This window comes from Atractosteus spatula, chromosome 3 (genome assembly GCF_055471065.1).
Source record: "Atractosteus spatula isolate fAtrSpa1 chromosome 3, fAtrSpa1.hap1, whole genome shotgun sequence".
NCBI lineage: Eukaryota > Metazoa > Chordata > Actinopteri > Semionotiformes > Lepisosteidae > Atractosteus > Atractosteus spatula.
In genome coordinates, this window is record NC_142708.1 from 69,813,724 (window position 1) to 69,840,914 (window position 27,191).

Consider the following 27,191-nt stretch of genomic DNA (forward strand, 5'->3'; position numbering starts at 1 on the left):
CCATCCTTCTTTCGCAGTGACCAACTGCTATGCCTGCTGCAACGGTTTTCACTGTATTTGCAGAACATCTTGAAGAGGACGGCCGAGGGGACCAAGCAGGAGACGAATGCCTCCAAGGCGCTGGCCTCGGTCTCCAAGGTGAGAGGTTTAATTCTTGTACAACGCCACGCCACTCTATGAGTGTCCGAAATACTGTCCCTGACGTAGACTGCGCACCCAGGAGTGCAAAGCACCATGCCTGATGAACAATCACCAGTCTGAGTACCTGTTTCTGTCACGTTTCTATAAAGAAACACTGTTTTTAACCTCCGATAGACTTGTTAGATTATTAAGATGGTTGCAGTGTTGACCTTTTTATGATAAAACTTCTTAATCACAATCGATAAATAACCCATGAAATTGAGACAGCTCTTTTTCTGAAAGGAATCAAGGTTGGCTGAGATACCCATCAAACCTGATATTCTACTTAAGAGTGTCTATGTCATTCGTTTAAAGTCCAGATCCTGTTAGGAGAATCTCTAGCATATATTCTCCTGCCCCGCGCTTCTCCTTGTTGTAATGTTGCTTTGGCAGGACTGCACGAATTTCCCATTCATTGTACACATCCAGATAGAGCACTGACAGGAAGGCAGGGCTCTGTGGGTGACCAGTAGCCTGATGCCTGTTCTTCTCTGGTCTCCGTGTCCCTCTCAGATCATCGAGGAGTGCAACAATGAGGTGGGAAAGATGAAACAGATGGAGGAGCTGATACATATCCACCAGTCACTGGAGTTTGACAAACTCAAGGTGAGTAGCACCAGATCCGGTGACCTATTCTGAACTGAACAGTGGCGCCCCCTCCTGGAGGGACCGCTGTGCTGGAACTACGTTTTGTCTACTTCACCTTGGGTAGCAGGCTTAATCAATGTCAGCTCTCTCGGCTGCTGAAAACCTGGAAATGGTGGGAATCTTCACCAAGCAAGACAATATCAGATTCACTTTAAGCTCAGGTGGCACGGAAACCTTATCCTGCGTCTCTCCCTTACTGAAGGGGCAATCACTGCTTTTGGACAGTCCTTGCTAGGCTATACTGTGGTGTTGGGAACTTGCCTGGCCATACTGTACATGATTCTCTGACTCGCACCATTGTGCAAAGGGAGTCTGGTTTCCACACCTCAGCACCTTGGCGACTGTTTTAGGACCGAGTTGTGTTGATGCCTGTGCCACTTATCCACAGGCCTTGCCCATCATCTCCCAGAACCGCTTTCTGGAGAAACGCGGGGATCTGCAGGAGATGTCCCGGGGTGGGACCCTGTTCAGCTTGAGGCCCAAATTCACCCCTATCCACCTCTTCCTCTTCAATGATCTCTTCCTCATCACCAAGAGAAGGTAGGTGGCCTTCATCAGACACTTGAGAGGGGGGCTGGTTTCCATGGTGGGATGCTTATCCATCTCTCCATCAGGAGACATGAGAAGTATCCTTTAAACCTAGCATTTTCCCAACTATTTTCCAGTTACTTTCAAACAGTTCCATGCCAAGTGGAGTAAAACATAAAACTCTTCCCCTCCCCCATCTTAATGGAGAAATTTTAAGGGAAGTGTTACATTTCAGGTGTTTTTCAGCCTTTGTTAAAGGCATCATTTGAGGAAATACCTTCTTTAAACACCTCCTATTTTAACAAAATGTAAAAGAAGTCATTAGAAATAAGTTATTAGAAATAATGCTGCTAGCAAATCGGAAAATGCAGATTCAGAGATGCATGGCATGCACTATCAGAGCAGATCCACTGTGAGAAAGAGATGATCTTGCATACTGATGTACTGCCAGAGCAAAGTTCCCTGTGGTATCCAAGGACCCTGTGGACAGACTGTGGATGGTCCCTGGACTCCTAGGTCCAAGTCTTATGGTCGATACAATACTGCTTAGCCCTGCTTCTCCAAGAACACAGCCCTGCAACTCTTATCAGGTCTCTGTAAAATAGCTCGCGCTCTGGACGCAGGCTGTGCTTGCAACGTGCCCCTCTGTACACTGTGGAACTGCCTCTTTGTCCCCCTGCAGCTCAGACCGTTATGTTGTGATTGACCACGCCCACCGCTCGCTGGTGCAGGTCCAGCCTATTGACGAGATGTCCTCAGCACAGGGGATAGACAACTGCTTCTGCCTCACGCTGCTGGAGAACCACCGGGGCAAGATGTTCGAGCGCATCCTTAAAGCCCCCACACAGTGAGTGGGATGCCCAGCGACAAACACGTGCAAACAAGTCTGGCTGTCTGCTCTTGTAAAGACTTCCCATTGCCACTCATTCTCTTTTTATTTACTGTTCTTGGCTCTGCCAAACTAAAACTGCAAGCAGGGCAAAAGTAAAACCTAAACAGCCAGTTCTGGCACTTTAATCTGTAAATGATAATGCCGTTGGGTTTAACACAAGAAGCTATTTGCATTTTGGGGGAGTTCCCGTATTGTCTGTTTGACAATAAATGTTACTGTGTGATAGGTTACTGTCTTGATGGGATATTGTATTAACCTTGGTCCTCATATTCATGGGTAAACTAGCCTGTACATAAAGCCACATTGTCAAAACACAGTGAGTACAGTGCTCAGTATGAGAGAGAGGTCTCACACAGCACCAGCCGTGCCCAGTGAGTACAGTGCTCAGTATGATAGAGGTCTCACACAGCACCAGCCGTGCCCAGTGAGTACAGTGCTCAGTATGATAGAGAGGTCTCACACAGCACCAGCTGTGCCCAGTGAGTACAGTGCTCAGTAATGATAGAGAGGTCTCACACACCACCAGCCATGCCCAGTGAGTACAGTGCTCAGTATGACAGAGAGGTCTCACACAGCACCAGCTGTGCCCAGTGAGTACAGTGCTCAGTAATGAGAGAGAGGTCTCACACACCACCAGCCGTGCCCAGTGAGTACAGTGCTCAGTATGAGAGAGAGGTCTCACACAGCACCAGCCGTGCCCAGTGAGTACAGTGCTCAGTATGATAGAGGTCTCACACAGCACCACCCGTGCCCAGTGAGTACAGTGCTCAGTAATGAGAGAGAGGTCTCACACACCACCAGCCATGCCCAGTGAGTACAGTGCTCAGTATGATAGAGAGATCTCACACAGCACCAGCCGTGCCCAGTGAGTACAGTGCTCAGTATGATAGAGAGGTTTCACACACCACCAGCCGTGCCCAGTGAGTACAGTGCTCAGTAATGAGAGAGAGGTCTCACACAGCACCAGCCGTGCCCAGTGAGTACAGTGCTCAGTAATGAGAGAGAGGTCTCGCACACCACCAGCCGTGCCCAGTGAGTACAGTGCTCAGTATGAGAGAGAGGTCTCACACAGCACCAGCCGTGCCCAGTGAGTACAGTGCTCAGTATGATAGAGAGGTCTCACACAGCACCAGCTGTGCCCAGTGAGTACAGTGCTCAGTAATGAGAGAGAGGTCTCACACAGCACCAGCCGTGCCCAGTGAGTACAGTGCTCAGTATGATAGAGAGGTCTCACACAGCACCAGCCGTGCCCAGTGAGTACAGTGCTCAGTAATGATAGAGAGGTCTCACACAGCACCAGCCGTGCCCAGTGAGTGCAGTGCTCAGTATGATAGAGAGGTCTCACACAGCACCAGCCGTGCCCAGTGAGTACAGTGCTTGGTATGAGAGAGAGGTCTCACACAGCACCAGCCGTGCCCAGTGAGTACAGTGCTCAGTATGATAGAGAGGTCTCACACACCACCAGCCGTGCCCAGTGAGTACAGTGCTTGGTATGATAGAGAGGTCTCACACAGCACCAGCCGTGCCCAGTGAGTGCAGCTCCCAGCAAAGTTGCAGAGGTCACCCATACAAGCCAGCAGTGCTCAGAAACTGTGTGTACAGTGCTCAGCAACAGTATATACATACACAGAAAAAGGCACACACAGGGTGAAAAATTGAGTCACCTTTGGAATCCCTCCATTTTTTCCTTCCCTTTCCTTCAAGCGAGAAACACAACACAAGCTGAAAAACCAACTAACATTTTTTCCTGCCAACACCGACAAACGTGTCCACAAATCCTGGGTCACTGCTTCCCCTGCTATTTGCAAAGTGTGTTTTGGTGTAAATGCCTCAAGCTAAAACCCTGCTAAGCTGGTTATCCATTACTCTTACAGACACATGTAGACCATCTGCTCTTTTTGGGGTGGTACTGTGAAGTACCAATGGTGTCCCATGCTCATTTTCCAAAGGACTTTAAAGTGAAACATTTACAATGCAGATGTGATGCCCTTTTCCAAATTATGGTTTTTGGGTGCCCCTCTCTGTCTGCAGGCCAGATATGGAGCGCTGGATGGCAGCATTCCCCAACCCCAACAACTCTGAGAACACGGAGGACGAGACGGTGTATGAGGACTGGGGTGAGAAGCGTTATCTGGCTACCAGAGGCTGTATAAAAACAAGCCATGTTTCTGAAGAGGACTGGGACAAATGCACATGAAATGCAGCTGACAGGCCATTTTTGCCATTCCTTTTTTGTCTTCAATAAGTGAAGACTCCCCTGCTCTGCCACTACCTCTCCGAGACAGACATGGTTAAGTTTTCAGCTCTCAATTCCTGGATTTCACTAGCTGCTTAATGCCATTGTTTCAAGATGTCCAAAACCTATATGAATGATTTAGAAAAGTCAAAAATCTATGTAAAACATGTGGGTCCCTGGCTGTCAACGCGCTTGCACGTCTGAGTGGCCTGGTCTTTACATTCTCTCTCTCTCCCTCTGTCTGTCTGTTGTGCATCTCAGATTGTCCCCAGATGCAGTGTGTGAAGCAGTACGCGGCTCAGCAAGCTGACGAGCTGGATCTGGAGCCCACGGAAATAATCAACATTGTGCGCAAAACCAATGAAGGTGAGGGGGCAGAATGCACTGAAGGAAGGTGAACGGTCTGTATTTGCGAGGAACACACTTGTGTGAACCAGCAGCACACTGATCACTCTTTCACAGTAGGAACATGCAGAAGAAACAATTAATGCCAAAGCTCACCATAGAATTCACGATGCACAGAGCTCTCAAGTAGCTCAACCACTAAAAGCTCTTGCTCAGATCACCAGTTAAGCTCTATAGCCTAGAAGCCGCAGGTTAGAGCCTGGGTCACATCATCATGTGACTGGGATGCCAGAGCAGACATGCACAATTGGCCGAGCCCTGCTGGCAGAGGAGCTGGGATGCCAGACAAGTTCTAGGGAACAAGGCAACTCCCAGACATGGCGTGCAGTTGTAGGCTTGGTCTACCGTCAGGCACCACAAAGCTCATAGCTCACAAGGCCTGTGTGTCAGAGGAGCAGACAGCGACACCTCACTATTTCCTGAGATGGTCCTCTTTGAGAGCCAAATCTGAAAATGACTTGCAATTCCATATTGGATGAGAATATAATTTTAAAAAGATTTTTGTTTGATCCACTTTCCCTACCCCAGGGTTTTTAAACGATTGCAAACTCTTTGTCCGATGCACATTTTTGGTCCCATGTCGTGATCCAGACATCTCTTGGATGGGTGCTCCTGTCCTTTTTAAGGACGGGAAAGGACACCACATGAAAGGAGGTGTAAATAAACCTGCACTCTGTTTTGCCAGCTCACAACTGTGTTATTTCACATCAAAGAGTGTCCTGCATTCCAGCTACATTGTAATTTGCTTTTAGTGTCTGATGTGAGCACACACATCAGCATACTCATCACCTTCAGCCTCTTTCCATCTACCCCTGGATCAAGGCTGCCCACATGCTTTTCAAGTTGGTGCAGCCCCTTCCAGGTTATTATAGCCAAGTGTCTGATTCCATCTTCCCATTTTCTGTCCGCCTGTTTTCTTTTTTCCTGTGGTCTGCTCCTCTGCTTCATCCTGCCATCAGGGTACCGCTGGCATCTCGGCCTTTTCAAATGATGCTCTTTGATCCATTTATTCCTTTTAACATCCTTCCACATCCCTTTGTATTGCTTAGAGCTGTTAAATGCTGTTTCACAGCCACTGTTCAGATGCATTTGTCATTTATTTTCATTTTGTCATTTAAGAAATCTACATTTCCACGTGTATTTGCATATATGTATACATGCATGTAATACGGAACTGTACATTTGTGTATGCTTATATATGTATACGCACAGGTGTGTGTGTGTATATATATATAAATGCTTTTGATAATGCAGCTAAAACAAGTTCTCCAATCATACCGCTTGCTTTATTTTGTGCTGACGGTCTGCTGGTCTGTCTCTTGTTTGTGTTTGCATCCCTTGGCGCTTCCCAGGCTGGTACCAAGGCATCCGGCTCTCCGATGGCCAGAAGGGCTGGTTCCCCGCCGGAGTCGTCGTGGAGATCACCAACGAGCATGTGCGGAGAAGGAACCTCCGGGAGCGGTACAGGGTGATCAAAGCAGCTGAACAGTTTTCCAAGTCCAAGACTGCCTCCTAGTGGAAGACAGGTGGATTCTGGAGAGAGTCTGTTTTCTGCAGTTGCAGTTACCAATCACCCACGCGTGCTCTTTGTCCAGAGACTTGTACCCATGTGGGAGCTGAGCAGTAACGATACCTAGGGTGCAATTCTGACAGCTCTGGGTTTCTCTTGTCACTTGCAGCCCCTGTTTCCCAGGATGCAACAGGGGTCAGAAGACGTCAAGGTGATGCATTTCAAAGCTTTTGTGGACAAGGAGAATATTAAGACATTTGAAAGCTAAAAAAAACATTTGTTGGTGGGGACTCACACAGGAAAGGCTGGTATCCTCAAGTTGGTTCCTAATAAAGTGTCCGCAGTCATCGCTTTTGAACACTTGTGGGTTTTATGTACACCTAGGAAGTGCATGTTGTTTACCACAACATTGGTACCGCCCAAATGCATGCACTCTTTGATACTTAACATAGCTCAGACCTCAGCCTCCCAGCTTCCCCACTGCCTATTAATCAGCAGCATAATCGACAGAACCCCCTGACCTGCTGCTCTGTACAAAATAAAATGAGAAATTTGCACATAAACGTAACAGATTGATCGCCTTAGGAACCAGGAAGAGCTGTATCTTTAATCAGCTGGATCTAGCCCACTATTTAAGGATGTATTTATAGAGCTTTGTGTTTGAATGGAAAGTGACACAGACGGTTGTACGTAGTGCCAGCATACCAATGCCATTTTGAATACATGTACAGTATGCTTGCTGTCTTTGGTGGTTTGTGAAACAGGGATTCTGGTGCCTCTCTGGGCTTTTGTAAGTGTAATAAAGGTTAAAATAAGAAATTCTTCTCATACTGTGGATCACAGCCCACATGCAGCCTGATGTTATAGGCTGTGTTAAAAAGTGTCTGAAATGGTCATCAAGCATACATGTTCTCAAAATGTGAGTTGTTTTACTTTGCAGTGAAACCCAGAGGACAGTCCAGGGCAGCAGAGTTAAGTGAAAAATGAAGAACGTGTACTTGCAGTAACCTGTTCTTCTCAATCCCAAGCCTCATGACTGGGGGTTTTAGTTCCAACCGATCTTTTTAAATAAAATTAATTTACCTTTAGGAGTTGTTTTCCATGTGTCCTGCAAAAGTTCAAATTCTAAATTTGAAAAATTCTTTGGCGACGTGACGACTGCTTTTTGGTGGAATGAAAAGCAATTAAAATCACATTTACTAGTGCTTTTATTTAAGCAACAACCACTGGGTGTTGCCAGGACTTCAACGGCCCTGTAGCAGAGTCCGACAGGAGCACTGACAGGTCCAACAGGCATCCAAAACCCAAATCAACTACCAAGCCTTCAACAGTCCTACTTGAGCTGAGGTACATGACTACATACTACTTCATGCTTCATGTTCATAACCAAGGTCCCGATTAAGTGAATAATTCAGTCACTTACATCCACAGGAACAGAAGTGGAATAATGACCTTGTGAATACAGGAGCTGAGTGATCAGTGTACCGAGCCTAATACACAATTGTAGGCAAATCTTGCAGTGCTTTTGCGAGTGGGGTGACAATCCTGCATTGCACTTGTACGGGCAGGGTTTCCGGGTTCTTTGTACACAGTTCAGAAGACTGCACGAACATAATGCCAATGAGGGGAACTTATCTGACCACCATGCTTTAAAAAGAAACTACAGCACGCCCTTCCCCCAACACATAAAGGAAGTCTCCCCTTGCATTTTGGCACCATATCCTTAATTAGATACTGATCTCAGAAATGTGCCTGACACAACTGTGAGTAAAGCCACCCTGTCCCTGCCACCTGTCGCTAGGATGAAATAAAGTCTTTGTGCATCTTTAATATTTTTTATATATATATATAGTAGCCTCATAGTTGAAATTCAGAAGGGGAGGGAGCCCCAGGCGACACCCACTGCTGCCAGGCTCCCGAGCCAGAACACACACCATCTCTCTCCCCCATGGCTTCCCCCAGCAGGGATGGCATTCCCTGAGGGCTGATGCCACTCTCCACTTGGGGCACGGACTGGAGGGGCACGCATTACCCAAGCTACCCCAAACCCAGCGCTCCCTATCCCTAATCCACATGAAACAGGCACAGGAGCTTTGTTTTTTTTTTGCATTATGAAGGGTGGTGAGGTTAAGCAAAGGCTGCCACCATCAGTGCCAGCCTCACTCACTTGCAGTCGCGGCCTGAATATTCTTTATTATTTCTCACATATACACACACAGATTGGACTTCCTTTTCATGCTCACTGGATTCCTATGTGTTTTTCTGATTCCCAAACATAAAAAGTGCACCCCCAGCTCTGGGCTTAATATCTCTTTCAGTATCAAAGTCCATTCTCCACCATTGAGCTGTCTCTCCTCTTACCCCAGCTGTTCCCTTTGGGTGTCTCTAGAGCCAGGAAAATGCACGCACACGCACACCCAAGTTTAGTTTTGAACATGATCAATATTGATGTCCAGCTGACCTTATAACACTAGCTTGGGTCTCTCAATGGGGTTTTCCTGCTGAACCACACTGATCCTGCTGAGAGGTTTTTGGCAAAGAAAGGAGCTACAACACGTGCAAACTCGTTTAAAACATTTTTATAAAAAAAGACAATAAAAAATGTAAAAAGGATAATAAAATAGAAACCCATTGTAATCATAATGCATAATGAAAGAGTCAAATTTAACGAATGGGAACACCTTTTGCCTTTCGACAACAAAGATCTATAAGGAAAGGAAGTTTTTTTTTCTCACAGCTTTAAAAAAAAAACGACCTTGATGGTTTACTAAGGTTTCTCTTTTACCAGGCTCTCTCTCTCAAGATTCTGAAGTGTTTTTCTTACTTTTACATGAACGGGTGTATTTTTCTCTCCCTTTACAATCACCTGTGCCAGTTACAGATTTAGGAATGAGGCAGGTCTAGGCACTGCCTTCTTCTGACTAATCCATAGCCCACTCCCATCTCCCCTGACTGCGATGACACTCTGCACAAAACGCACTGGATGGGCATCAAACAGTCTGGCCCAATGAGCCTTGCCAGTCTGAGAACAGACAAATATCTGGCAAGGCCTGCGACCTTCCACCTTCCAGACCACGAAATTCCTCTTCCCTTTCATTCCAGCCTTCCCCAGGTGTCAGCTACCAGGTAAGGCTGCAAGCCAGGCAGGCTCTCAAGCACAGGCTGTCACTGGGCTGGCTGGACGCCAGCCACCGAAGCCACCTTGCTTCTCCTCTCTTTCACAACGTCTCCCTCCCCAGCTCCAGCTCTGCCTTCCAAGGCCGAAGAAAGGCTGGGGTCTGGCTGGCGTCACTGGACTCTCTCCCCAGACTCCCCCACACTCCTGCAGCCAGCTGATCACTTGTCACAGGCCAGTCCTCCAGATCCGGGCAGCCAGCTGGCAGGGAATTCGGTTCGAAGATTGATTCCCCGTTTCCAGGCTCACCTGTGTCTCCGTCTCCGAATTCCTCAGGGCTCTCGGGTGCAGAATTTCCAGGCCCTTCCTCTACAGGGTAGCACAGGCCCCTGCCTTCCAGTTCCAGCAACGCGTGTACCGCCTCCATCTCCTCCTCAGAGTGCCCTCCTGACGTGCAAGACTCTGCGGCAGAGAAGAGGGTTGCGTCTGCAGGGGTCCGGGGCAGGTCATTCGCACCACATTCCGAATTGGGATACACTGTGGAATCTCCCAGTGGAATCTTGTCCTGCAGGGGAGAAAGCAGGGGTTCCCCGGCGTTCCTCTCTACAGGGAACTGATCGTAATGGAGCCGCAGCAGGCTGGTGACCGCCTGGTCCTCCTCTGGGTTGAGCTGGACGATCCCGATCCGTCTCGACCCAACAGACTGTGGAGTTTCGCGGGGACACCATTTCCTATCCCAGGTCGGTTGTCCCAGTTGCCTGATGGGATGGGGTGCGGAGCTGAAGGGGTTGGGACCTGGAGGGGGCGCCTGGCATGCAGACATGATTGGTGGAGGCGTGTTGAGCTGACAGCACTCAAGGACCTGTGTTGTGTGATGTAAGGGGCAGGGAAGAGGAGCTTGACACATCAGGTATCTCCTACAGTGACCGATGACCACCGTACAGAGCCAATTAATGCAGCTGTGCAGTTTACAAACCACTACAGCCTGCAACGGTCTCTCTATAAGCAGACATTCAGAGCACTGCTCTTCTTTATTAGATCACAAAGCCCACAACTCCCTTAAAATAGTTATTGTTGTGCAAAGCTAGGTTTGGAGTCAAACACAATTTTAAAATAAATTTTGCACAAAACGTGAATATTTAAAAAACCCTTTTTCTGGGTGTATGCTTACTATATCATTACCTATATCATCTGAAGCAACCTTTTCACGTGACTAACATCCTGTATTCACTAATGCTTCACATGGCAAAATCAGATCGGTCATATGAACACACACTGAAACCACAGTTAAGAGGGGTCTACTGTATGGCACTGCATCATGTTGTACTGAAAATGCAGGGCTGCTCTGTTGTTGCACCAGGATCAACACCCATCCCCCCTTCCCAGCTGCCCCTCGTCTCATCTGAGACTTTGGGGAGCTCTGTCTGTCTGATTCTCCTTAATCCCCAAGACCCGTGTCTAACTTCATCCCGGCAGGACAGAAGAAAATCAGAGCTGTCAGTGCAACTATGACCACACCTATTCCTGTGTTCAGCTCCTGGCACCTTTATTCTCCTTTGCCAAATCTCCTACCACACCTTATTACTCAAACCCTGTAGCTGGCAATACATGCCACTGCATCCCTCTCGAGTGCTTAAATATACTTCTAATAAATTCAATCTTGCAATGAAAAAGCTGATCCTGCAATAGACCTCTCCTGTACTGGAACATAGGAAATGTTACACATTAGAGGAGCCATTTCTCGAAAGGCCCCAGTGGCTTCAAAAACATAGTCACTGGGTGTCTTGCTCCAGACTCCCACCACCCGCTGCGTAAAGTAGCGATTCCAATTGTCTGACTTAAATGCTCTTCCTTAATGTTTTTACTTGTGTCTTCCATTTCGTGTTTCACTGACTAATCTGAAGAGTTTTGAATGAACCCTCCCCCCCAAATCCACTCACTTAAAAACAAAATTAAATGTGAGCCTAAAGTTAAAAAATAAACGACGCTGCTACTAATTGTACCATTTTAGAAGAATAAAAGTGTCCGTACTGAAGCACATAGATGGGAAGGCTTGTTTTTCCTCACACAGTGCTATTCCAAAGACTGAACTGAAACAAAACAGGGCCCTTCTCAAAGCCGGCCTTGGCATTCACTCCCACAATTAAGCCAGATATAAGGAACCCCCCAGGGACTGACACGTCAACACGTCGACCTTCAGTAGAAGGTATTATTGGAGGCCCTGGGAGCCGACTGTAAGCTTCACCCATTCCACCGCCTTCTCAAGAGCAGGATGGCATTCCAGCTAGGAAAACATGATGGAAGCCAGTCTCTCACTCCTGAAGCCTGTGTGTGAGAATCTGCTCCTTTGACTGGGAATCCTGTTGATTTGCCCTGTCAGGAGCCCTCGAGGAAGAAGAATACATCCATGGAAAAAGGGTCTATATGCTTACCTCTAGCTGAGACATAGTATTGCAGATCCGGCTCCCTGGAGGCAACATGGGGTCTGTGTAGTAGAAATCAGCTGGACACATTGCGGGCACTATAACCAAGAGACAGGGAGACGAGCATTAGCTGAAGGAGGAGGACTCATCAGAGGAGTGGCCTGAATTAACAAAGCCAACACAGTAGCCTTGTGAAAATGAAACATGATACACAAACTGGAAGACACAAGGGGAAGTTGAAACCAAAAACTGGGGGCAATTCTTTACCCAAAGGGTGGTGGGGGTATGGAACAGCCACGCTGTCCAAGCCGATACCCCGGATTCTTTCAAGAAACAACTGCTCGAGATCCATGGATCAACACGCTATGGACTAACAAACGGGCCAGGCTCACAGAACAACCTCCTCACCGAAACACGAGGGGTGACAGAAACTATACTTAATTGCAAACAGGATGAGGATGGGGGGGTGAAATGAAAGATGCTGACGTGCGCCCACCACAGCCCAGATCCGAGCTTCCCTGCTCCCCTCTCCCTGGGGCTAGCAGGCTGGGGTTACCTGGGTGCCTGTCGGGGTGACCGCTGCGATTCCGAGCTCCGTGCACGGACCCCATGGCCTTGTACAGCGAGTAGAAGGAGGGGTGAGGGAGAGTCCGCAATGAGAGGCAGGGCAGGACAGCCGGCCGCTGGACCTGAGGAAGCAGGAAGAGAAGAGCGCGCGCCACGCATTTAATGCGCTAGTCGCCCGGGGCTCTGAGCGCAGAGAGGGGGGGGTTCTGAAAAACCCCTCTAAAATCTTGCGCATTTCAGTACGCGGGTCAACGCTTTCACGTACTGTCGCCGAGTTTGAAGGGGAGTTTTAAGGGGGCTGGGGAAAAAAAAAAAGCGAGACTCCCATCACCCCTCGTCGCGCCGCTGACCCCCACGACCCCCAGATACAGAGGTCACACGGCAAAGGTCAAGCAGACATCATGAAAGGACTTCCAAAATGAACCCCCAAACCCCGTCCCCACCCCCAGGACACATGGAAGATGAAGCTCAGGTCCGAAAACACGCTGTGAAGACCGTTACCTTATGCTTTACATAGAGAGTTGTGGATGTCTGGCACAAACCATTCCAGGGAAAGCGATGGAGCTGCAGACAACCAAAGGAATGGCTAGATTCTTCAAGCAATAATCTACGGGTGTCCAAGTGACCACAACTGGTCAAATGGCAGACTCTGGTCATTGTAGCCATTCTCATGCCCTCGTGCTCACACAATAAAAGGGGGCATTCTGCAGACACCAGTACCTGCCGCATGTGAGTGGAGGGGCCAGCGTAGTCCTGGTCAGAGCCCAGGTGTCCCTCGCCGGCTGCTTCCCCATTGGCCTGCCTGTCAATCACCCTGCCAGCTGCCGTGGCAACAGGGGAAGCCATCGTCACAACCGCTGAGCCCTCTTTAGCAGCACCTTAAGAGCAGAAGTACAACAGAAACGGTTCTTTGAACACGGGCAACAGGATCCAAACCGTCATCCGCCTATTCTGGGAAGGCGTTTCCCTGGACAGGGCCCTTCAACTTAAAGTAATTCTCTTATCTCCCGTAAGGCTATTGTACCATTGTACCATTATCCCGGGTCTGTAATGTTTGTCTGTCCTTGTTGCATTGGACTGGGCTGTAAAACAAATTGCCCCCAGAGGATGATAAGGCTTGAACTGCTGAATTGGAAAAGGCACTGCCAACAAGACTGAACACCCCAGACTGAAGAACAGGCGATGGTGCTCTACAAGCAAGACGGACATTCAAGGAATCAACTCCTTTGCTGGTTAATGGAATCACCCATTATTGACCATTTAAGCTCACCGCCTTCAAAAACAGCAAGACCCAGAAGGAGGAGATGAGTGGACTGGCTTTGTTTTGGTGGCCTCTCAGTTTTTACAAAAAAAACTCCCCAACTGGTGACAAAAACTGTAACTGTGTTAAACTGCTCATGGGTTAAACCAGTTCATACTAATATATTCCAGTTAATGCCATTAGAAACCAGCTGATCATTTCTACAGGAACCAACTGGAATGCCCATTAGGGTCCCACGCATCTGTAGCGGCAATGGCCCGGTCAAAATGTGAGGAGAATCACAGCACCATTTTTTTTCTTTTTTCACGAATAAAACAAATACAAAAAAATCAGTCTATGATATTTGGCATTTGACATAAACCAAGCTTTTTTTTTCTTTTCTTCAGAACAAGTAAAAGTGAAATGTGAGAAAGTTAAAAACACGTCAAAATCGGGATTAGTGAATTAATGGCGGCAAGAACGTCAGCAAAACGGCCGACAAGTTCCTACGTTTCTGGAGGTACCGGTTCCTTCATATACTTCGGTTTACTATAAAACATTGACTGAAGAAAGTCAATTGATTATTTATAAATAAAAGCGGAAACAGACACTTTTCTTGCCTGAGTTAACGATGTTGGCAAAATTTGCAACAGTCTCGTCTCCGTATCCGCTCCCGATCAGTTACTGAGGAAGCGGCTGGACGTGAAGCCGAGAAATCATCTTTGCGCCTTCTCTCCAAGGTTAAATGTCACGAGGTCTTAAAAAAAAATAGGACCTGAGATTTTCACGCAAAAGAAAACGCTGGTAACGCGTACAAACGTATTGCTCGTATTGTTCGATTTGAATCTCGCCACAGACGACGACATATCGCCCCCTATCGAAAATAAACTTTCCCTGTACATCGGCGGAGGGGAAGAAGGGCGGATGCCAAACTTTATCTAATTTTAAGACCAGATGGATAACTCCAACAAATTTAAGTTCGGTTATTTTATCATTTTTTCCCCTAATATTTCACTAAAACTGCATGTACATTATTTAGGATGAAATTCAGCAATAAATTAGAACATCGTTGATTGGTCAGATCGGTGTGTAGGCAAACGACCTAATGCATAGTGAATTGAAGCGATTCAACCAGAATCCCAGCGTAACACCAGCTTCCAACATTAAAGTTTACAGAAAAGATGAATTTGTATTCCCCGTTTAAACAACGTAGTGCAACATTTCGGAATAGCTTTTCGGAAAGTGGCAGGACAGTCTGACATTTTAATAAAGTATTAATACATCTCTGAACGCGAAAGCACTGCAATAGTGGCTTTTTGTGATAATATAACGCCTCCTACTTGTTTGAACAGCAGCACTATAAAGCACGGCAGGCCAATTAAGATAAGATTTTAACCGGACTAGTTAAACCAGGACCAGATCCCCTTCTCCATTTTTCATTTACTGAAAAATGGGTGGGTCCCCCAACTGACCCACCTCACATCTTCAAACAGTATTGCTGTAGTAATAATAATAATAATTGCTTACACTTATATAGTGCTTTTCTGGACACTCCACTCAAAGCGCTTTACAGGTAATGGGGATCCCCTCCACCACCACCAGTGTGCAGCCCCACCTGGATGATGCGACGGATAGTGCGCCAGAACACTCACCACACAGCTATCAGTGGGGAGGAGAGTAATGAAGCCAATTCATAGATGGGGATTATTAGGAGGCCATGATTGGTAAGGAAATTTGTCCAGGACACCGGGGTTACACCCCTACTCTTTTCGAGAAACACCCTGGGATTTTTAATGACCACAGAGAGTCAGGACCTTGGTTTTACATCTCATCCGAAGGACGGCACTTATTTACAGTATAGTGTCCCTGTCACTATACTGGGGCATTAGGACCCACATGGACCGCAGGGTGAGCGCCACCTGCTGGCCCCACTAACACCTCTTCCAGCAGCAACCTTAGTTTTTCCCAGGAGGTCTCCCATCCAGGTATTGACCAGGCTCACACCTGCTGAGCTTCAGTGGGCTGCCAGTTGTGAGTTGCAGGGTGATATGGCTGCTGTAGAGCTCTACCCTCTTCACCAGCACTAAACTGACTTTAGTCTGTTCCTTCCCTCCTAGACACTGGGAACATGCTCAATTTGACAAGGGGATCTGACATGAACATTTAAAACTTGCTTCAATTCCCAGAGCCTCTGCAAACTAGTTGTGTAGGGGAGAGCTTAACGGTTTACCAAGTCAAAACATCATGCAAGTAAAGTTACTCATTAAGCCCAGTAAACCCTGGAAAAGAGGAAAGGATGGAGTATGTAGGCTGGCAACTTCAGCTACACCTTGTGCATCCACTCAGTTTGTGGGGCTTAGATAACCAATTTGAATGGAGACCAGATTATCCAGCCTTTAGTTAGCACACTGATAATTCCTATAGCATTGGAGGGAGACTGCTCCATTTGCAACACTAGCTGACCAGTTTTAATCCATGCAGAGAAATTTGGGTCTCAATTCTAGAAAATAGGTGTAAAAACCACTTAAAGTCCCCACCCCATGCACAATGCTATGAACCTAATGAAAGAGGGTGGCTTATACACCTGAAGAATTCTACATGTGCAAGTTAATGCTTTATTGCCTAAATATTCCCACATGAATAATGAAGTGAGCTCAGAAAATAAACCAGCCCTAGAAGTGGAAATGTTCAAAATTACATGTGGAGAAACTGGTTAAAGCTACCAATTAGTTTACCTTAAAAAGCTAAAAGGTAAACAAATGCAGCCAAGGGTCTTACAATAGCCCACATCACACAGCATTGCTGCAATCAGGACTGCAGGGTAGGTATGATTACAAACCCAGGGGTATGAAAACAGCATTAAGTCTCACAGCAGGCAGAGCTAAAGTGGTTAGATACTTTAATCTCCATGAAGGAAATTGCAGTTCTTGACATCTGCAATGCACCACAAAAGGAGCTAGTTGAAAATGTGAAAAAGCAAAGCCAGCCTAGTGGAAGAGTGGCTCTGCTACCCATACCCCCACTTCCTGCAGGACTAGTGCAACCAGCAACTCCTTGAGTTTAGGTAAAAAAAGGAGCAGAGAAGTCCAACCACATGCCAACACTGGTTAGAAATAGAGTTACAATTTCACAATAGTCCTTCACATGCACTGCAGGTGCTGTATTCAGGGCCCATTAGAATGCTTAGAGGTTGGTTCTGCCCAATTTTAGTCAGGTTTAATTCTCAGCACATGAGACATTAAAGAACAAGGGGCTTGAACTTGTATACCAATTCTAGCCAAATCTTGAACTCTCCCCATTTGCCCACCCCATGACAAGAAGACACAGAGGACAGTGTTCAAACTCAATCATTTAATTTTAGAATACAAGGGATTTAATGTTTCATAGCAATGAAGAACATTGAAACAAGCAGCAGAACTCCAAAGACTGCTATGGCTACTCCTAAAACTGGCACACAATTCACTTTTGGCTCAGCACCTAGAAGAGAAAAAAAGATATTAAAAAGGAGAAGCCAACTGCTTATGGAAAATCAAAGAGTTTAAGCCAGTTACCTGTCAAGGCATCCTGTTGAACATCACCTGACCAAGCGGCACCTAGAATAAAAAAAAAAAAGCTTAGTCTACCCAATTATAGACATTACTTAAATCCAAATGAAGAATACGTACCTCTTACAATCTGGGATTGAGATGCAAAGGCAGCTCTGGGTCGTTTGACACCTAAAACACAGTAAGCACCCAAGAAGTTAATTAGCTGGGAGTGCAAGCTTAGTGTCAATAATGAAGTTGCTCATGGGGAGGGAAAAAAAAAAGTCCTTACGTGCCAAGGTGTCTGAAGCAATCAGAGAACCATAGCCTCGTGTTTTTGGGACAAACTCCCTATCCACAAAGACCTCCCTGCTGCCATTAATTGGGTAGTAGCAGCGGATGGTCAGCCTGGAAAACATTCACATTTAGACAGTTTCATGCAACACCAGGTGGCTAAATGCTCCCTGCTACAGCACAAGGAACTGAATTTGAAGGGCTATGGAAGTTAAGTACATTTTGCTTATGGCAGCAACTCTCACCAGGACAGCTACACTTAATCAGAGGACATTTAGGTTTGGTAGCATCACTGCTCTACTTGCAAGTCAGCTTTAAATCTAGGTTGATGCTTGTGACAGAACCGGAATCCCTCAACTCTGCAAGTTGAAAAGGTCACATTTTAGTTTAGGCTCAATAAACCCAAAGGGTTAGCAGTCAAGGACTTTAAATCCAAGCCCCTTTCAGCCTTCACCTCAACTGTTCTACAGTAAAGAAAGTTGTAGCTTTCTTTTGGACAGCAGGTGCTTAGACTGCTAAACAACCTCCCCCCCCCCCCCCCATGTCAGTTACCTATATTCAGTGTCCCTGGTGATGACGGGGGCATTGTAGGGGTACAACACCCGGGTGTATACCACCTCATTCTCATAGATCAGGTACTGGCCAGTAACCTGCATTTCAAAAATGTTAATTGTTACTTTTTTTTTTTGAAGACTAGTGCAAAAGGAAGCATTGTTGGTAGCATGAAGGGACACTTGCATATCTCCTTGTGCCACAAGTGGACACACTGAAGTTGAACAGGGCCCTGGTGTCATCAGCCTCCTTGGGTCCACAGCTCTTGTCCAGCAAGGTGGTCTTCTTGGGATCCACATAGGGCACAGGCACAGTAGTCGAGACCACTGCAGTCATAAAGCCATTGGGCATGCACACTGTTGGGGGAGGAACATTGTTATAACCCAGAGTAGCACTTCAAATAAGTTGGATCACTTGAACTGCAGCAAGTTCAAACTTACCCAAGAGCTCTGTGGTTGAAAATAGACAGCGCATCCTCGTGGAGTTCACCACTTCCAGAGTCTTGTAATCCTTGACTGTGATGGTAATGGAGGCGTAGAAATCTGTCAGGGAGACCTCCTTAGGGAGCCAAAAATAGTTTTGTATAGGTGATCCATGCTTGGGTATGGGAGGTGAAATTCAGAGTAGTCAGTCACCTTAGGTTACTTCCAACAGTGGACTGCTCCAGTGCACCAGATGCTAGAGCCCAATATTTGTCCTAGCTTTTTGGAAGCATGGATCTGGTGCACATCTTCAAAAGCAAGTCACACACAGACTACTCTATGGAGTTTTCTTGAACAATGCTAGAAGTACCTCATAAGAAAATCCAACAGCAAAAAGCGGAACCTCCAGCACCAGGGTCATGGAGCCATTCTGGAGGATGTAGCCCCGCTCTGCAGCCAGCTCAGCAGTGAGCTGATCCTCTCCAATGTAAAGGAGCCATATATTGTTCACTTCCTGTTTCTGCACCGTGAAGAGGATGCTCTGGTTCTTGCACACACCGGTGACCTCAGGAGGCACTAGAAGACAAGCAACAATATAGCTCTCTCATACAGAACGCAACACTTAGTAAAAGTGATCAAGGTCAAGCAACTCACAGATGTCTTTGATGTCCTGGGTTACAGTTGCTGGATGATAATAGGGGTCATTCTTGGGGATAATGTTCAGGGTGTAGTTGATTTTCAGAGTGTACCTGTTCACACCCTTGGAGATGTACTGAAAAGGGTAACAGTAATTTGTTTTAACCCACAAGTTAGAGACAAGACACTAGCAATAAAACAATCCATTTACCCCCTTGTACTGAAAAGGGAACTTACATCTTTAATCACGATGGGGTCTCGGAAGGGGACCTTCAGCACATACGCATGGGTGCCATTAGGGTACTGAACCTCAGAGACTGGGAAGCCCCTGGCTTGGACTTGAGGCATAGTCAAGGGCACCCCATTAAGGTTGAGGGCCTTCAGCTCCACATCAGGATTGAAGATGCCCAGGTAGACAGTGAACATCTTCTCTTCTGGGATGGTCTCTGTGGACATTACATTTGAAGACTACATAGCATCTTGGCTTCTGTGCTGGTTCAACAGTCCAAGATAGTAGGATAACATTGCCAGGGAGCATACCAACCTTTAGATTTCCCCCAGAGAAACCTTAATGGCCCATTCAGTTCATGAACAACAAGGACTAGTGTTAAGACTATAGCTAAATTAAGATCCTGGAATTAATACTGCAGATGAGCAATCTTAAAATGCACAAGCCATGATAATCCATCAAGTACCAATAACCCAAACAATTGCTCACTTACGGTCAATAGTGAAGGGTGTCTGGGGAATGAACGGGGTGCTCACTGGCACAAACATGCAGTGTTGCGTCACTTCATACTGGTCATCTGCCCACAGGTGCTCAAAGAACAAGTCAATGGAGTAACGCTGGTTGTAATGGTTGTCAATAACACGGCTCTGCAACAAGGTTGGCAATAGTGAGCAGGAACAGAGGAAACAGGACCGTGTTCCACAGGAGCTCCACATACTGTTCCAGAACCATTTACCTCCAGGTACCCTCCCACTGCCCCATAAGGGATGGAAATTTGCAGCAGTTGCTTGACCAGCTCCAGCTTGTAGCCCCTCTGGTTCATGGTGCTTGTGTTCAATAGCTGACCTTCCAGGCCCATTCCAATGCTCTTGTCCTCGAAGCTGGATGGGTCCTGCACTAGAGGCAGCATGACTCTGGGGGTGCTCCAGATCAGGTAGGTACCATCAAAGGTACCAGGATCTGGAAGGTCGGGGGTGGGGGTAAAAAAAAAGGATCCTCCAGTTTGCCTTCAAGTGTTTTATAGCAAACAAGGATTCTTGCTTCTTTCATGAACATATGGCAAGTGGTCAATTAACATAAGAGGGATTAAATGAGGCTAAACCGGGCATCTGACTACTTGCCTTTAGTACAAGCAGCAGAGACATCTATTAATATCAGCATCCATTTCTGCTGGAAGAAGATTGTTGCATCAATAGCTTCTACCGTGACCCCATCCACCTGCAATTACAGAAAATTAGAGGAATGAAGCCTATGCATCTTAAACAAGGTCATAGATTAACCATTAGAATAAGCCTCTACCTTCAGGATCTCAGTTTTGCTCTTGTTGTAGGCACTTCTGAAAACTGCTCTGGAAGAGGTTGAGTTTACCATGTAACCAAGGCTCCTGGCATAGGTGACATTCATAATCTCATCTGGTACCCCTGATTTCTGGAATGCAATCTGCCAGGTTGCCATAGCCTCTCCAGGGCCTTGGAGCTGGATTGGAGAGGCGAGATTTAACATTTGCACAAGATACCCCTACAGATCCAATGCTTTTTGCACTAGTTGAATTAGTACCATCTTCAATACTTCAGCCACTTAAGCAAAAGTGCCCTCCACTAGCATGCAAAACTAACTTGACTCAGCCAAACCCTTAGGCATTTATTTGAATTACAGGATACAGTCATTCTAGGTCAGGTGCAGGGGGCTTGGCCTCTTTAGGTTCCGACATAACACTTTGAGAAGCCACCTTTTAAAAAAAAAAAAACATGCCTCACAAAATAAACTATTAAATAGGTGTCCCAACATAACCCTTTTCCATAAGGGCTACAGTTGGTCAGCTTGTACTCCAAGGAAGGGTTATAGGTATAGGGTGCAACTTTTTTTGAATTGTCTAGTTTGTTGGATGAGGCAAAGAGTCCTTCACAGCCATAAGAAGGCCTCTTGGCATTCCTCTTTGAGGAATTTCAAAGAATTGATAGAGGTTCCCCCAACAAGCAAAAGAAACTTACATTAAGCATAGTGACTTGTGATGTAAGTGGGCCCTCCTGCTGAATCACAGGTACATCCCTTCCAACCGAAACCTTGGAGAAAAAAAAAAAAGTCAGTGCTAATATGGACATCTTAGGTACAGCAGTTACACTTCATTACATCAAAGTACTGTGGTACAGGATATCCAAGTTCTTTGCAACCTTGTAGGGTCAAGGTGTTGAAGGTATGAAGGTCATTATAACCATTACAGTAGTTTGTCTTGTGGTGAACTATTAAATGCCAGCCAGCCTTGGGTGACCTGTACAAATCTCAACAGCACAACAGGTGAAGAGCTCACATCAGCTTGGGTACAAGACTCCCTTCGAGATGGGCCACAGCAGGACATTACCTCCATGTAGTTCTCCTCACAGACCACCTCACGGGGCTTCCAGGGCAGAACCAGTCTGCAGGTGATGGCAGAAGGGAAAACCGTCTCCCTGCCGGACTCATCCCGCGTTACAAACTGGTAGCTCAGGGTAAATGTCTGATCATTCTGTGTATAAATTCAGAGGCCATGAACGGGGAATGTTGTAGATGCTCAAGAAACTACATTAACAGCACTGGAGATAGAAATGCTGCATTAGAGCTTTACTTAGTTAAATCATAGCATGGAAGCATGACAAAAAGAAAGTGGGGGTATTTCCAGCTGCATTTTAACTATAGTTGGCTTACTACCCAACTAAATCTAAATTAGGTCCTTAGAGCTTTCTTAGGAAGCATCAATACTTCAAGATGCTGCCATAACTTCTACAGTCATGTTGCCCCCCCAACTTTTTTTTTTTTTTAAAGGCAACCAAAATGCATCACGCCAGCCCACAATACCTACACAGGCCTGCTCCAACCACACCGCTACAGGCACCTTCTTGCAGGACAGCTTACCACGTTCGCCACATGACAGGCGAAGAAAGAGGCCCTGAAGATCAGCCGGCCAGTGAGGTTGAAACTGCTATGAGTGAAGCCGCATTGTGCAGCGTAGGTCTCATCTAGGACCTGGACCACCTGCCCATCTGGTGGGGGGGAAAAAGGGGTGGGTGGTCGGGGGAGAAGAGTTAAAAAAAAATTACCCCTGGCCTGGCACCGGCAGCCTTGGCAAAGTCCAGTAATAACCCCCATAGATTGGGTTCCAACTTACCCACAACATTAAAGTCATAGTCTGGTCCTGCAAAGCCACTGTCCACAGACACCCAGAAGTAGCGGTCCCTACACTCCGACACAATGGCACCTGCTCAAGATGGGAGACAGCGTTTCTCTACACTCAGCAGGGGGGCAGAGTGGGGTGGTCTCCAAGCCCGATACCATGGAGAATCCCTTCACACCACCTAAACCCTCAACTTACCAGGGATATGTAGGCAAACCTGTGCATTGCTCATTAGAGGTCAAGGATAATGTACACCCCCACCCAACCAGTCCGAAGCTTAGTTAACAAAATCTGGATGCCCAGCTCACTTTAGTGTTGAAGCAGACCTTTTACATTTTTACCAGGCCAGCAAGAATGAAATTCCCCACCATGAGTATTCTCTTTTACAGGCATCCACCTGCTTGCAGCGGAGTTTAGATGTATCGATTAGCATTTCGCCAAGCACCACAGTAAGTCAAGGGGATTACCTGGAGGCGGATCAGCTGCCGTCACTCCTGTAGAGAGGCTTGCGTACAGCATAACTCTAGGGAGGGGGGGAAAAAAAAAGGTATTAAGCGCCAGAGAAAAAGGCTGTGAGGCAGAGACCGCAGATCTCACCCTCCCCCATCACTTTCAATAAAAAACGCGTTTCAGCCTAGACAAACACTCCAAGACCAACAGGCGGTTAAGAGCAAGGAACGCAGCTCAATAACCTACTCACCCTATAAGGAGCTCAAAACTCCCCGCCATTCTCCTATTGACTGATCGAGGGGGACAAAATGCCACTAGCAGCTTGAAACCTAAAAACCACATGCCACTCGCTATGTAAAAAAGCAGTCAGGAGTTGCTTGGGGAAGTTCGGTCGCTCCGCGTATTTCAGACGGACACAATCGCCGCGCGCCCAATGGGAAACGCGCACCTGGGTCTGGTTGCCATGACACTTAATTGCCACAATCTTTAGCTCGTGTAGCGTTCATTACGATTAATTCAATCAAGCGCAAGAAACGAATGAAAGGTGCGCTAGTTTGGGGGAAACTGTCTCAGCACCGCGGCACCAGTAGCGTCGATAGCATCCTCAAAGAGTAAAAAGACGACTCTGCTTTTAGTGTTTCGGAACAGGGGTGCCCCATGCTGTCCTGGGATCCACAAACCTGCTGGTTTTCACTGCAGCTGAACTTTTTACGTAAATGAATCCGTATCTGAACCACCACGTCGCTTGGTTTGAACCTTTGAGAGGTTGTTGTGGACGCGATATTGTTTTAAAGTGACTTTAAAAATCCAGTTAAAAGACCTATTATTAGGACTAAGGATTAAGGGGTGAAGGTATTAATTGAGCACTCGGTAGAAAACGAAACCAGCTAGTGTGTGGGTCGCCAGGGCCAGAGCAGCTGGGAATCCCTGCTTCAAAATACCACATTGTAGTCGCCTGGCACAGCGTTCTGCGGAAATTATTATTGTTATTGTGTATAATAATAAGCATTACACTTATATAGTGCTTTTCTGGACACTCCACTCAAAGCTCTTTACTGGTAATGGGGATCCCCTCCACCACCACCACCAGTGTGCAGCCCCACCTGGATGATGTGACGGCAGCCAGAGAGCGCCAGTACGCTCCCCACACACCAGCTCTCAGTGGGGAGGAGAGCAGAGTGATGAAGCCAGTTCATAGTTGGGGATATTGTTTTAAGATAATCGCTAAACGCAATTACAAATGGTTACTAATGCATTTGGTAGACAACTTTACCCTAAGAACGATATACTGTATACAGTATGTAACTTTAGGGCTTGTGCGAAGGTGGTTAAACACTCTGCCTGTGAGGATGGAAACAGGATGGAGACGGATATGCTCTGTGCAGTTTATGGCTGAGCAGTCACATTTACACCGCCCCCCCCCTTCCTCATCTCTCCCCTTTTCCCAGTCCCAGTGTCCCGTAACCAATCGGCAAACACAGAAAGGCATGTTTACGTGAACCTACAGTATCTACAAACTGAAATAAGAGAATTCTATATGACTCAAGAATATTTTAAACTGCGTAACTGAATAAAACATCAATAACACAGGACATCAGCTTATACAATGAACCATTGTTTGACGGACTAATATGGGGGAAGGGGTGTCCGTTTTGAAGGATTTGTTTACACTTTTTTTTTCCAGGGTAATTGCCTAATTTACTTTAAGTAACTTTTTTCCAACCCCATGTGAGAATGTGTGCTTACCGGATCTTTTCTTAACAACTGCAAATAATGGAAATTGTTCCTGTGCCTGATATCATAAACACACAAGTTCTTTATTTCATGTATCGTATATATATTGTATTCCATTCGATAAGGCACATGAAACACAACACCGATCGTGAGCAATTAACCTACCACTAAAGAGCACCACTGATATCCCTGAATTTCAAACTTATGACGTGATCATTTTTACTTTGTTTAATTATTTGTGCATTTCACCGTTGTTTCGGGGAACGCTCTGTTTTTCTGATTTTGCAGACAGAATTCCCCTTCAGCAGATTTTGTTAGTTTAAAACTAAATCTGACAAACCGGGGATTTACTCTATATATGATTATTATATGTACAGTAAAACATGACTGTACATATGCAATGAAGTATTTAACAGAGAACATAACATCAGTAGCCAGCAGCCATATCACTCTGCAGCTCACAGCTGGCAGCCCACTGAAGCTCAGCAGGTGTGAGCCTGGTCAGTACCTGGACGGAAGACCTCCTGGGAAACACTAAGGTTGCTGCTGGAAGAGGTGTTAGAGGGGCCAGCAGTGGGGGCTCACCCTGTGGCCCAGGTGGGTCCTAACGCCCCAGTATAGTGATAGGGACACTATACTGTAAACAGGCGCCGTCCTTTGGATGAGATGTAAAACTGAGGTCCTGACATTCTCTGTCATTAAAAATCCCAGGGTGTTTCTTGAAAAGAGTAGGGGTGTAACCCCGGTGTCCTGGCCAAATTTCCCATTGGCCCTTACCAATCATGGCCTCCTAATAATCCCCATCTCTGAACTGGATTCATCACTCTGCTCTCCTCCCCACTGAGAGCTGGTGTGTGGGGAGCGTTCTGGCGCACTATGGCTGCCGTTGCATCATCCAGGTGGGGCTGCACACTGGTAGTGGTGGAGGGGAGTCCCCATGACCTGTAAAGCGCTTTGAGTGGAGCGTCCAGAAAAGTGCTCCATAAGTGTAAGCAATCATTATTATAGTAGAAGTGAATTCACTTAGTGTTGGTAGTACAGATCTTAACAGAATTTCACGTCACGACCAAGAGGTGCCAGTGGAGGTGTGTGGGCATCTTATAAGGACGCCCCTCGGTCGGCTTCCGCTGGGGCTGTTCCGGGCACGTCCCACTGGGCAGGGACACCGTGGCAGACCCACGACACGCTGGAGGGATTATTTCTCTCGGCTGGCTTGGGAGCTGGGATCTGTTGCTGGGGACAGGGTAGTCTGGGCCGATCTACTCGGCCTGCTGCCACCGCGACCCTCACCAGGAAAAGCAGAGTGAAGATGGATGGATGGATAGATGGATGAGCGTTTGTGCTCCACTAGGTGGAGCTCTACTGTAAGAAGTCCTGAACTCTGAATGAGAACAAAGATCTTGACAGCATGGTTATTAAAGATTCCATTCCTCCGTTCTTGAGAGTAGGGGAGCTAAACTCGTGTGTCCGGGCTCATTTCAAATCAGGGCTCGCCCAATTCTGCTGTGCCTAAACATTCCTCTTAATTGCCCTCCTCTCCACTTCTCAGGTAGTTGCAAAATGCTTTCACTCATTGCTGGATAAATAACATTGCACATAAATTGGTGAACAATTTAATCTGAAATACATTGTTCCATTACACTATCTGCAATGGTGTCCTTAAAGGTACAAAAGCTTATTGGAGCCCTGTTTGCACCAATACGTTAGCTACAGTATCTCATATAAACAAGTTTTTTTTCTCTGTGGCGCTAATAAGCTTCCATATAAAAAGCATATTTCCACCGTTTAAATGTCTAAGAATCAATGATAAAGGTCTTTACAGGAAGAGGAGGAGGTGAAGCTAACCATACTGGCCTGCTGCACGAACGTGCAGTGTACAGGGAAAGGTTAAGAATCTCAGCATGAACACCCAGACCTCTAGGAGCTCCCATTTGTCCTGCTGGCAGCTACAGTACATGCCAGAAAATTCCTCTCTTTACTGTTTCAAGCCCAAACTGGATATCCACAGGTTTTAATCTGAACAGTGAGACTTCTCACCATGCGGCTTTATGGAGGTTAGAAAAAAAGTAACTCTTGTTGTGCTGGAAAGCTTTTACACATATTGGTGTCAAGCTCTTTGTTTATGATGTAATTATTCCCCATGCTGGTAGCTGCAGTGATCAGTGCTGCTGTACTAGATGGGAGTGCTCGGTTGTGCTAGGGTGCTTCTGGCAGTCCTTGTCCATGCTTTGTAAAATATAAAATAATGATGTCTGTAAACCTAATAACCAAACAACACATGAACATCTCTCAAGAGAACTGGGAAATATTGAGGACTGTTTCATAGCCTCCAGCTCTCAAATCAAACTACCCTTTTAAGATGGGGACGGGACGGGGGGGGGACATATGTGCAGTTCATTATTTCCTTTGCAGCAGTACTTGTTTGCTGGCAAGTCAGCTAGTAGCTGAGAGAACCACA

At 46.5% G+C, this 27,191-nt stretch overlaps 1 protein-coding gene and 1 pseudogene across 1 annotated transcript in view; one reads left to right on the plus strand and one right to left on the minus strand.

Annotated features, from left to right (window-relative positions):
• Window positions 1-7,484, plus strand: part of LOC148838523 (rho guanine nucleotide exchange factor 15-like) — a 31,361-nt gene extending 23,877 nt beyond the window's left edge. The window contains exons 10-16 of the mRNA XM_088910596.1: window positions 64-138; window positions 694-786; window positions 1,217-1,368; window positions 2,039-2,203; window positions 4,280-4,365; window positions 4,746-4,850; window positions 6,242-7,484. Of these exons, the coding sequence (XP_088766722.1) occupies window positions 64-138; window positions 694-786; window positions 1,217-1,368; window positions 2,039-2,203; window positions 4,280-4,365; window positions 4,746-4,850; window positions 6,242-6,405 (840 nt within the window). The 3' untranslated portion in view covers window positions 6,406-7,484. The remainder of the gene's footprint in view (window positions 1-63; window positions 139-693; window positions 787-1,216; window positions 1,369-2,038; window positions 2,204-4,279; window positions 4,366-4,745; window positions 4,851-6,241) is intronic.
• A 9,633-nt stretch (window positions 7,485-17,117) lies between these two features.
• Window positions 17,118-23,341, minus strand: LOC148838524 (uncharacterized; annotated as a pseudogene).
• Between the last annotated feature and the right edge of the window lie 3,850 nt (window positions 23,342-27,191).